The sequence below is a fragment of the Microcebus murinus genome, chromosome 2 (genome assembly GCF_040939455.1).
Source record: "Microcebus murinus isolate Inina chromosome 2, M.murinus_Inina_mat1.0, whole genome shotgun sequence".
Classification (NCBI taxonomy): Eukaryota; Metazoa; Chordata; class Mammalia; order Primates; family Cheirogaleidae; genus Microcebus; species Microcebus murinus.
The window spans coordinates 74,894,932-74,907,786 of record NC_134105.1 but is presented as its reverse complement, the minus strand read 5'-3'; the positions used below and the strand labels follow the sequence as shown (position 1 = coordinate 74,907,786).

General features: G+C 37.0%; 1 protein-coding gene across 8 annotated transcripts in view; it reads right to left on the bottom strand.

Moving 5' to 3' along the window:
• Nucleotides 1-12,855, bottom strand: part of CCDC18 (coiled-coil domain containing 18) — a 171,610-nt gene that overhangs the window by 94,176 nt on the left and 64,579 nt on the right. For 7 of the 8 annotated variants that reach the window (XM_075999855.1, XM_020283117.2, XM_075999857.1 and 4 more), the window contains 2 exons: nucleotides 7,820-7,936; nucleotides 1,479-1,646 (listed from right to left, as the gene is read on the bottom strand). In XM_075999855.1, coding sequence (XP_075855970.1) covers nucleotides 1,479-1,646; nucleotides 7,820-7,936 — 285 coding nt within the window. The remainder of the gene's footprint in view (nucleotides 1-1,478; nucleotides 1,647-7,819; nucleotides 7,937-12,855) is intronic. The other variant, XM_075999858.1, reaches the window with a different exon arrangement.

The window sequence follows — 12,855 nt, the reverse complement described above, 5'->3', positions numbered from 1 at the left end:
CCTGACCTTGAGCAATCCGCCCGCCTCGGCCTCCCAAGAGCTAGGATTACAGGCGTGAGCCACAGCGCCCGGCCCGAAAAAATCTTTTAAAACAAAGACCACAAAGAAATAAAATCACCAAATGAAAAGCACAAATAAACAGTAAGGGAGGGAAAAAGAGAAGAAAACTATAAAGCCATTATATTAATAATATAAATACTAATAAAAATGACCTTAAAAGGAACAAGAATCATAATCAATCCTGCAAAAATCAGTCAGTGACAAAGGATTTGGGTGAGATGAAGAGATGCTTCAGGATAAAGCTGTATAGCAGGCATGGCAAGCAATAGGTCTAGACTTTGACAAAAGAGATGGAGAGCCATAGGAGGGTATCTCTAAAAAAGAAGATACAGAATATCTGCCTGATATATTTAATTTTTTTCTTTTTGAGACAGAGTCTCACTCTGTTGCCTGGGCTAGAGTGCCGTGGCGTCAGCCTAGCTCACAGCAACCTCAAACTCCTGGGCTCAAGCAATCCTCCTGCCTCAGCCTCCCAAGTTGCTGGGAGTACAGGCATGTGCCACCATGCCCGGCTAATTTCTTACATATATACTTTTAGTTGTACAGCTAATTTATTTGTATTTTTTTAGTAGAGACAGACTCTTGCTCTTGCTCAGGCTGGTCTCAAACTCCTGAGCTCAAACGATCCACCCGCCTCAGCCTCCCAGAGTGCTAGCATTACAGGCGTGAGCCACCACACACAGCCCTGCCTGATGTATTTAAATGTAGTAAGAGGACAGGCTGACGATGAATTCAGAATAAGTAAATAAAAGACCATACATAGACAAAAAGTTAATGTGTAGCCCATACAAATGACCCTAAAGGCAAGGAACAGTAAGAGTACAGGGCACTATCATTTTCTAATTTATATATTTCTATAAATTTGACATCATTTATGAAGAGAAAAACTAAATAAAAATGTGAAATATCTGTCAAAAGAATCCAGATAAAGTTGGTAATGAATGAAAGAAAAAAGGTTAGATTCTAGTATAAAATTCCCTAGGATTCACTGGAGCAATAATTTATTTTTAGAACGAAGTAGCAGTGGTATTTTCCTTTGAGATTTTTCTTTTAGTGCATTACTTTGCCATTTCTTTAGGGAGTATCACCGCATGTCCTGATCCAAAAAGGAGAACTTAGAAGGAATAATGATTCAGATAGGTATTATATTTACATCTAAGAAGAAAAAAGAGATTGGATAAAGAAGTCTACATTATAACTACATTATATGAAATGACAAACATGTAATCATAGTATTAGAGATGAAGATCCGATTACATAGGATTAGAACTTTATTACAATATTAATATAGAATATTTATTATAATGTGAAAACTTTGAGGTTAAACAGCAATTTATACAACTAACCAAAAATCTATTCATGATTTTTAAAATTTCTATTTCATACAAATAAAATTGTATATGGCCAATATTATATACCTGTTTTTCAAGTTTAGTTTGAATATCTTCTAGCTCTCCATTTCTAATTGTCTCTTGTTGCAACATTTGCTGCTGTTGCTGAAGAGTATGCTGTAGAATAACATTTTGCTCAGAGGTCTCTTGAAGACTGTGATTCTTTATCTTTAGCTCTTTCTGTAAACAATATACCTAACAAATATATATATTTCTCATTACAATGAAATGTTTCAAATAAAAAGCAATAAAATGTCAAAACTGTCTTCCTTATTGGATTATAATCCCCACTTCTTACATGGAATAATTGTATTCATGGCTATAGTTTGCCATATAGAAGGACAGGTTCATTTTTCTGATGGGGAGATATATTACAAGGGCCTACTTACAGGATTGGCTCTTGGCTGGTGTCCGGCAATGTGACCTTTGAAATATTCTTAAGTGATAAGATTGTTTTGCCTGGCTGGGACAATGAAACATGCTTTCTTTCTGGGAGTCTGGAATTTTGATACCTGTAGGCTGGTCATTGTTCCTATGTGACCAGCTCCCAGTAAAAACCCTGAGCTTTGTCCGGGCTGGGCATGGTGGTTCACCCCTGTAATCCTAGTACTCCAGGAGGCTGAGGCAGGCAGATCACTCAAAATCAGGAGTTCGAAATCAGCCTGATCAAGAGCAAAACCCTGTCTCTACTAAAAATAGGAAGACATTAATTGGACAACTAAAAATATATAGAAAAAATTAGCCGGGCATAGTGGCACATGTCTGTAGTTCCAGCTACTCAGGAGGCTGAGGCAGAAGGACTGCTTGAGCCCAGGAGTCTGAGGTTGCTGTGAGCTAGGCTGATGCCACGGCACTCTAGCCTGGGCAATACAGTGAGACTGTCTCACAAAAACAAACAAACAAACCCTGAGCTTTAAGTCATAAGTAAGCTTCCCTGGGCAGAAACACATGTTGCCACATTTCACTGCTACAAAAAAGAGCATGTTCTGTTTTACCCCTACCAGAAGGAGGGAAGAACATAGGCACCCATGGATTTCTCTACATTCTAACTGATTCTTTTACCCTTACTAATAATAAACTATAGCCATGAAAACACTGTATAATGTTAGGTGCTATTCATTATATTATTGTTGCTAATATTGCTTTTGTTCATAAAATAATATCCTAGAAAAGTACTCTTGAATATTCATGCTCCAGAAAGGACCTAAAGGAATGACAATACCAACTAAGAAATTTCACTCATTCACTCTCAATATTTAGGACCTAAATATGCTAGTTTCCAAAATTGCTTTAAAAGATACCTTTAAAGTTATCTGGGAGCACATATTAAGAAGAATAATAAATGCCTTTTTCCTAGTAACCCAAATTCCAAAATCTGCCAGCAGAAATTATTTTTAAAATAGTATCAACAATGAAGGATAATTTAAAATATACTTTATAATATTCTTTTCTCCAAAGTAAAAGGAGGATTTAATAAGTGATGATATATCAATCTGATTACAAATGATATAACCATTTAAAACAATTAAAAAGATAGTAGCAAACATAAAAATGTACAAAGTTTTAAAATATCACATTTCATCAATTCATTAATTATGAAAAATATAAATGGAAATAGAAAAATGAAAACTGAAGTATTAGAAAGTGGGCTGTAAATTTTCCTTAAAAGTTTTCTTATTGTTGCTTATGTAATAAATTTTTTTAAATGAAGAAAAATAAAGCCATTCTTTTAAAGCAAAGAATGTTTACCATAAATATCATTCTAGAAGAAAGTATTTTAAACTCCTTATAATAAACAGTGGAAAAGAATCATGACTTTCTTCTTTTTTCTAGTTACCCAAACAGTTGAACATTCAGCAGCATCAGAAAGGCCTTCTGGGCCAAATGTTCTTTGCTCATGAAGAAAAGCTCTTACATTTCAGAGTTCTTTATTATATGTTGATGTTATAAACTTGGAGTAACCCTAGATATCACAGGCAACTAACCAACTTCTAATCCTATTATGCTCCTTTTTCATGCTAATCTGTTTTACTTTTCAGCTGACTGTATGAAAATAATTTAGTGCATATATGTGTCAGTATCACCTGTTTTCACTGGTCATTCTTAAAAAAACTGCAGATCATACTTCTGCAGTGGTTTATTTTAGATAAAACTGACTCTTGCCTACAAGATAGGTTTAAATACTATTTTGTCTTTATTGGAACATCTTGCCCCACACTATTTTTCGATTCAGAGAAAAAAATGGACAAAATATTAAAATAAGATAAAATATAAGAAAACAAGATAAGACTTCATCAAAACTCCAAGAAAGTCATATCACATAATAACAAGAAAATTTTATTTCAGTAATCTAGCCACTGGCAAAATTTCAAGTACATATATTAAAGTATCTAATGTTAGTTGTATTACAAATATTAATTCACAAAATACAACCTGTACCTATATATTATTTTTACAGTCCAGCAAGCTAAGAATATCAAATTTATGCTGACGTTGATTGCACTGTCCTTTAACTTGCAGTTGACTTTAGATTAAAAGTAAATACAGAACTGTTTCTACATTATATTCACTAATATATTATTATATTCCCAGAGACTTTATTTTATAATTAAAGTCAATAAGAAAGTAGAATTTAGATTATAAAATCTATTTTACACTGAACTTTGTCTAGTATTAATGTGTATCCAAAGCAGAAGCACTCTAATAATTGTTGCTTAAAAATAAAACACAGAAATATGATATGATCCCAGCTTCTCAAACTTTAAGTCCATCAAATTAAATAAAGATATTTATCAATGATTGATTTTATTGAATAAATTCTTTATGAAGAAAATATTTAGGCTTATTCATATCTATCTAGTATTTATTTTCTTCTGTCATGTTGACAATATAACTTTGCATCAACACATAACTTTATCACTTTTAAAAGCATTTAAAAATTTTTTCATATGAAGTTATAATATTTTCCAAAAATTCAGAACCCCAAAGTCAGTATTATTTTAAACATATTTATGTTGCCATCTGGAAAAGAATATATGCCTGAGGCAAAAATTCAGAGGAATATATATTAGCTTTCTATGATGGATAATCAACATGTAGTTTTCACAACTGGCTAAGTTGCCACCAATATGCTCTAGAGCCACTTAATTATTTAGCTAGCTATATGATTTGGGTATATTCACTGACTTAAAGGATTAAAACATCTTTATAACATCATCTATGATTAACAGAATGGATGCATGATGAATCAAATCAGATTTTCTAAAACCTAGCTATATATAATGAAAACCTTACAACTCTGCTGTTACAAGGTATTAATTACATTAACTAGCATTAAAAAGTTTTATAAGACATTATAATTTGCTCTAAAGACAAATAAGTCAAAAGTAAATGGTACTTGGATTCTTCTCCATGTTTCTTATCAATACACATGGACAAGTGACAGATGATTTTCTAAGTAAGCCAATGCATGTGCAGTTGAGATAATAATTCAGTAGCAATAAATGGGCTTGCAAATCTTTCTAATTTACTTACTCCCTAGTTTCATTATACATACTTGACTACCACTTTTGATTTCTAATTCAGTTTGAGCCTGGGTGTATATTTCCAGCTGTTCTGGAACGTGTTCTAAGTTTGTTTTGTATGTACATGTCTGTTACCCACCCTAGTCTTTGATGTTGTTTCTAAGAATGCAAAGTCTAAAGCTCAACAAACTCTCCTATTGCAAATGCTGCCTACGTCTAGATTCCATCTCTGCCAAGTCCATTTATGATGGAGTGGAGTGTGGGCAGTAGAATAAATGCCAAAATAAGGTATTTTAAAAACTATTTTGAAGAAGATCATAGTAAAAAATGATATTCCTTTTATTTATTTATTTAAAAATTTAATTTTTATTTTTTATGTTTCAGTATATTTTATTTTTTAGAGTAGTTTCACATCAAAATTTAGTGGAAGGTACCAAGATTTTCCATTTATCACCTGACCACACATATGTCTAAACTTCCTCATTATCCCCCATCAGAATGGTACATTTGTTACAATTGATGAGTCTACATTTACATATCACTATTACCAAAAGTCCATAGTCTACATCAGGGTTCACTCATGGTGTTGTACATTTTATGAGCTTGGACAAATATGTAATGACATATATCCATTAAAGTATGATACAGAGTAATTTCACTGCTCTAAAAATCAGTGCAGACTATTCATCAAGTTTTAGACACTTCACCAAAGAATATTAAAGAAGGACAGCAAATATGCATAGAAAAACATGCTCAACATCATTAGTAAGAGCTTCAAGCATGTCCATCCCCCAAACATTGCACATCTTACTCGTTGTGGTTGTATATACCCATCCTCTCCTCGCCCCCCCACCCTCCCGACACCCGTTAAATGTTATTCCTATATGTTCACTTAGGTGTTGTTAATACCAATTTGCTGGTGACTACATGTGGTGCTTGTTTTTCCATTCTTGGGATACTTCACTTAGTAGAATGGGTTCCAGCTCTATCCAGGAATATACAAGAGGTGCTATATCACCATTGTTTCTTAAAGCTAAGTAGTACTCCATGGATTTAGAACTCAGGAAAATCAGCAAGAAAAAATCAAACAACCCTATCAAAAAATGGGCAAAGGACATAAACAGAAACTTCTCAAAAGAAGACAGATGAAAATGTTCAAAATCTCTAATCATCAGGGAAATGCAAATCAAAACCACAGTGAGATATCACTTAACTCCAGTGAGAATGGCCTTTATCAAAAAGTCACCAAACAACAAATACTGGCGTGGATGCGGAGAGAGAGGAACACCCTACACTGCTGGTGGGACTGCAAACTAGTTCAACCTCTGTGGAAAGCAATATGGAGATACCTCAAAGCGATACAAGTAGATCTACCATTTGATCCAGCAATTCCATTACTGGGCATCTACCCAAAAGATCAAAAGTCACTTTATGAAAAAGACACCTGCACTCGAATGTTTATAGCAGCACAATTCTCAATTGCAAAGCTGTAGAAACAAACCAAGTGCTCATCAATTCATGAGTGGATTAATAAAATGTGGTATATGTATACCATGGAGTACTACTCAGCTTTAAGATATTCCTATTTTAAAATGTCAGAATATACATAGTTTAGATGATTTAATTTCTACATACTAGAGAATTATATGTCCATCTGTCAAAGATGCTATAAAAACTTTCAAAAGGGGAGGTGGGGAGAAGAAGATATGACCTTATAAAATCTAAAGATTTCTTTTTTTTCAAACCCCTAAGGCTATATAATTACATCATGCACCTAAGTCTGGAGTGCTGGTCAACTACATAATTGCTCTTAGATCTATCCCTGCTTTCCCCTGATCTGTTTTGTGTATTATAAGACCTGCACTGCTTAGCCTCTCTTACTCTCTATATTACAAATAGGATTGGCCAAAGGGAGTGGCCAAACCTATTGGCCACTCATCCTTCATTGCCCTAATTCCTACTAGACAGACCCTTTCTCTTTGGCTCCACCTCCAGCTTGGCAGCTCTGCTTCTGGACCATGGTCACACCATCTTTTCCTGATGTTCCTCTAATTCTAAGGATAGTAGCTGGTCTCCGCTTATCATAATCTCTGAGTTGCTTTAGTATGCCATTTGGCTTCTGCACTCTTCCATCACCCATGTATTTAATTATCTGTATAAAATTCCCCCAATTAGAAAGATATATAAGGGCTTCTGTTTTTCTGGCTGATATATTTTCTTTCTGATATATTCAAGTCAACCTTGATTAAGATTCATTGGGAACTATTTCTAAAAATGAATGTAAGGTTAAAATATATAAATTCTAACAAAGAAATGGAGCAATTATTCACTAAGATTATCCCTTGATCAAACATTTAGTGAATGCCTATTATGCTGTAAGTGCTACACACTGACAGAGATGAATAAGATAACTAAAGAAAAGTCTTCAGTTTAGTATCTGAGACATCCATCTCATAAAGAAAACTGAATTTCTAAACTTAATTCTCAATCTTTCAGAGAAATGGAAAATTTTTGAAGAATTTTAAACCTCTAAATCTAAACAATGTTCTAAGTATTAATTTAATCTAAGTGTTTTAAGTATATAATTTTATATTAAAATGACTCTGTAATATTAATAATTAATTCTTCTGGTTCCCTAAAAGTAAATAAAAGAATTTGAATTTTAAGGTGTCATACTTTATGTTGTATTAAAATAATGTCTGTTCCTAAAAGAATAGAAAATTGGTTACGTGTTACTAGAAAGATTTTTTTGGTTTCAAATACATAAAAATATATATTGAAAATAACATTTCAAAAAGAAATCACTTGAAAACTATGCCATCTATAAAAGAAATCTTAATTTACCTCTTCAGATTTCTTCTTTAGCTGTTTTTCAAACTTTTCCTTATTTCCTTCCAATTGACTCAAATGCAAGGCAAGTTCTTCCTTACAAATGTCCAATGCTGAATCTAGTTGTCTGACCTAAGTAGGAAAAAAGTGAGGGGATGAGGAAAGAAAATCAACTAATATTAAGGAATGCTTATTATTATATGCTCAATAATGTTACCTCCCTGCTTCAAATAGTGAATATTCAGTCCTACTTAGGATATAAAATGCTATTATGGAAGAGATTTATTGAGAAAATTCATTCTTCACTGCAAACTAAGGAACCAAAGAGGAAACCTGGGAATGGAATCCAGAAGAATAAACAAGAGTTGAAGAAGTGGAAAAGGGCATTCCAGAAAGAGGGAGTATGCTCAGAAATCAGACACTGTGAAAGGGAAGGGTGAGAAGTTGGCAAGAGCTTAGGGTATTAAGAGTATGAATTTGTTGGATATGGTTATTTGGGAACTAAGATTGACAACATAGACTGAAGACAATTGTCAAGGACCTGTAGGCCAAACACCCTAAAAGACCTTCTTTAAAAGGTAACTAGTATTTGAGCCTATGTCTTAAGCCACCCTAAGAAAAATAGGAAAATCAGTACAAACTAGTGTATTGCTAACGATGCTAAGGAGAAAATATTTTGAAATGCTGTAGTTATTAAGAAAATGAAGATTTTTTGCCAGCTAGAAAAAAACTCAGAAGGCTTTGAATCAGTGAAAACATTTTCAGAAAGGTAGTACTTTAACTTGGTTCAAGTGCTCATATAGCTATAAATGGTTTATACTATCAATATTATAGAGCAACTCAAATTCAGTAAGTTTTTCTTTCAAAAAGTTAGTTTAAGGCCCATAATTTGCATACATGCTCCGTATCTCATCTTTTAATAAGATTCTTGTCTTGTTCCTTTCTTTTCCTTATGGTAATTTTGAGCTTCTTAGGGGTGTTTTTCCTCTTAATGCTAATAACATTCCAGTAAGCAGTCTTAAAAGTGTGAAAGAAATCACAGCATGAAGAAAAAATGAAAATGTACCCTCTTGCAGATACTATTCTACATCATGAAATTATCCTTGCAACTCTTATTTCTAAAAAGGGAATGTTGTAAGATACAGTTTTCCAAGATTGTCCCTATAGCCTGTGCATGTCCCTATAGCCTGTCCACTAACAGCTAAAAAGTTTGTTAAGTCTGAATGACTTTGTTAGTAAACTGTTGCCTCAGTAATAATTTTTAAATTAACATTTGCTTTATGAAGGTATAAATACTTGTAAGTTTTCTTTCTTAAACAAGAGATTGGGCATTGGTGCTTGTATCATCTTCCACACAGAGAGAAAAAAATAAAATCTATGATTATGTCAGAATTCAATACCTGACAATTAACAACATGGTAATCCATTTAGTCAGGCAAGGTTCGTCACTAGATGTTAAAACCACTGGTTATAAGGAACAGGACATTCATATGGCCTCAAAGAATCACCTCAAAGTTTGCTAATTATTAATGAAAAAATTGTGCCCTTAAAATAGTGAAATATGGCAGTCACCACCTTATAATAAGATGTAGTGAAAGAACCAACCTTTTACTTGCATAATCCTGAGAGTGTCTCCTTAAATTTTGTGTCAGAGGCATCTCACTTGATTCACTTTAGTCCTATGACTGGGGAATGGCTAGATATTCAGTAAGTCTAACAAGCTTCCAGGTGATGTTGATACTGCTAGTCCATAGACCATGCTTTGAGCAGCACGGGTATAAAGACCTTTTTTAATTAATTGGGAAAATTTCAGTATGAACTTTGTATTAAATGATGTTATTAAATTAATATTGAATTTCTCTGGTGTGTAATGGTAGTATAGCCACATAGGATAAAGTTTCTGTTCAAAGAAGATGCATGTTTAACCATTAAAGACATAAAGAATTACAACATGTGGGGCGGACCAAGATGGCGGACGAATAACACCGCCAGACAGAGGGTCTCTGCAGAAAAGACAGATTCTAGCAGAAACTAGAGGAAAGAAGCAAGAAGATGAGCATACAGCGGACAAGGGCCGGAAGGAGGGGTACCTGAGACCCCGGGAGACTCCACGGGAGGAGGCTGCGGAGGAGAACTGAAGGCTGAGACCACCGGAGCAGCCCGGAGACCAGCGGCAAGGGTAGGTAGATTTGCTGTTTCCCCTCCCCTGCATTCGGGACTGCTGGTGGGCTCCCCAGCGGGTGGAGAGACCTGCGGACACCAGCCCAGAGACTGCCGCCGCCTGCCAACGGTGAGCCTGTAGCAGACGTGGCACCAGGTTCCCAACTTCCTCCGGGCACCTCCGTGTGCACGGACCCGAGCCACACGGCAGGCGCCATATTGCCTCCTCCTCCCCTCCGCCGACCCTACCCGCGGCTGCCCAGAGAGACAATACAGCCACCAGCCGGAGGCACCTCCAGGGAACAGGACCTTCCCCTTTGGGACCCCGCCCGCCCTCCCAGGTGCTGCTGGCACCGTGTTCCCAGGAAAACGGTGCCGACACAGAGGCTGAGAGACATAGACCCAGCTTGGGCTCCCTGTGGGTGAATTAGGACCGGAAATCCTCTCCCTGGTGGGAATACAGTTTGAACTCTGGGACCCAGAGGTCGGACCTGCAGACCAGATCCCCTGCACCGAGGGCTAGCATTGCCCGGGGCACAGAAGGGTTATACATGAATAGCCTACTGAGGTCTGTGTGCCTCCAGGGGCGGATCGGCGTCCTAGAGGGCAATCCTCCTCCCAGGAGGAGGCCATGCGCCCAACCCAGGTGGCGTTCCTGTGCAGGGAACCTCCCCGCCGGCATCACAGTCCGGGGAGGCCTGGTGGCTTGTGGTCTAGCCTGCTGGCAGAGGCCCAGGAGTAGCTGCGGAGTTGGGGAGGGTGGAAAGAAGCGAGGCCCGATCCAGACTGCGGGTCTCAGACAGCCCCACCCCCACACCCAGACTTTCTGGCTGAGTGGGACCATTCCAGCCCCGCCCTGATAACTTTCCCTGGAAGCAGAGAACAGAACTTTGACCCCTGCTAACGGCCTGAGGGCAGGCTTACCCAAGCCAGCTCCGCCCAGAACAAGAGCTGATAACAGGACTCAAAATCAACACCATAGCCTGTTCCTCCAAGCAAACGCCACCTACTGACAGGGACGGCATCTTGCACAGCCTTTCCACGGCACCCACTGACTCAATATACAGGGAGTGGTCCAATTTCACCCACAGGCACCACCTAACGCCTCAGAAACTAAACAAGGTGTGTGAATACCCAAACAATAACCTAAGGAAAGAAACAACAACTGATCGACATGGGAAGAAATCAGCGAAAGAACTCAGGAAATATGAAGAACCAAATGGAAAACACACCCCCAAAGAGGAGCACCAGCCCCCTAGAAATGGACACCGACCAAAATCAGGCAACCAATATGACAGAAGAGGAATTTCGTATGTGGAACATAAGAACACTCACCCAGCTGCAACAACAACTCAATAACCAACACCAAGAAACCACAAAAAGTCTCCAGGATATGAGAAAAGAAATAGACACATTGAAGAAAAGTGTAACCAAACTCCTGGAAATGAAGAATCAATTCAAGGAACTACAAAATACAGTGGAAAGTCTCAAGAACAGGGTAGATGAAACAAAAGAAAGAATCTCAGAGCTTGAAGATAACACCCTCCAATTAAATAAATCAGTCACAGAAATAGAGCAGAGAAACAAGAGAAAAGAGCAAAGCCTACAAGAGCTGTGGGATTATGTGAAGAAACCTAATGTGAGGGTCATAGGGTTACAAGAAGGGGAAGAAGACAACACTCAAGGGTTGGACAAGCTGTTTGAAGATATAATAGAGGAAAATTTCCCAGGCCTTGCTCAAAATCTTGATATACAAGTTCAAGAAGCTCAGAGGACCCCTGGGAGATTCAATGCAAACAGGAAGACGTCACGACATGCAGTCATCAGACTGACCAAAGTATCAACTAAAGAGGCCCTTCTAAGAGCTGTAAGACAAAAGAAGCAAGTAACATACAAGGGAAAGCCAATTCGAATAACATCAGACTTCTCTAATGAGACTTTACAAGCAAGGAGAGACTGGGGCCCCATTCTCACTCTTTTGAAACAAAACAATGCCCAGCCTAGAATATTATTCCCTGCAAAACTAAGCTTCGTATATGAAGGAGAAATAAAAACATTCTCAGACAAGCAAAGGCTCAGAGAATTCACCAAGACAAGACCAGCCCTACAAGAAGTACTTAAAACAGCGTTATGCACGGAACATCATAATAATAACCCACGAATATAAAAACAACCAAAACCCAAAGATATTAAAGGCCAGATATTACAATGGCTCAAGACAGAAATCATAGCAACAACATCCAACCCAACAGAATGATCAGTAATCTACCTTACCTATCAGTTCTCTCAATAAATGTGAATGGCTTAAACTCTCCACTCAAGAGACATAGGCTGGCTGAATGGATAAGAAAATATAGGCCAAGTATATGCTGTCTTCAGCAAACACATCTAACCTGCAAGGATGCATATAGACTAAAAATAAAAGGGTGGAGATCAATATTCCAAGCAAATAGAAGCCAAAAGAAGGCTGGTGTGGCAGTTCTAATTTCAGATGATTTAGTTTTTAAACCAACAAAAGTAGTAAAAGACAAAGAGGGTCATTATATAATGGTGAAGGGCACAGTCCAACAAGAAGAGATAACAATTTTAAATATATATGCACCCAACTTAGGTGCACCCAGATTCATAAAGCAAACCTTACTGGAGCTAAGCAAATGGATTAATAGCAACTCCATAATCGCCGGAGATTTCAACACCCCACTGACGGCACGAGACAGATCCTCCAAACAGAAAATTAATAAAGAAATAATGGACTTAAACAAAACTCTAGAACAATTGGGTCTGACAGACATCTACAGAACATTCTACCCAAAATCCACTGAATATACGTTCTTCTCATCAGCTCACGGGACATTCTCTAAGATTGACCATATCCTAGGACACAAAGAAAA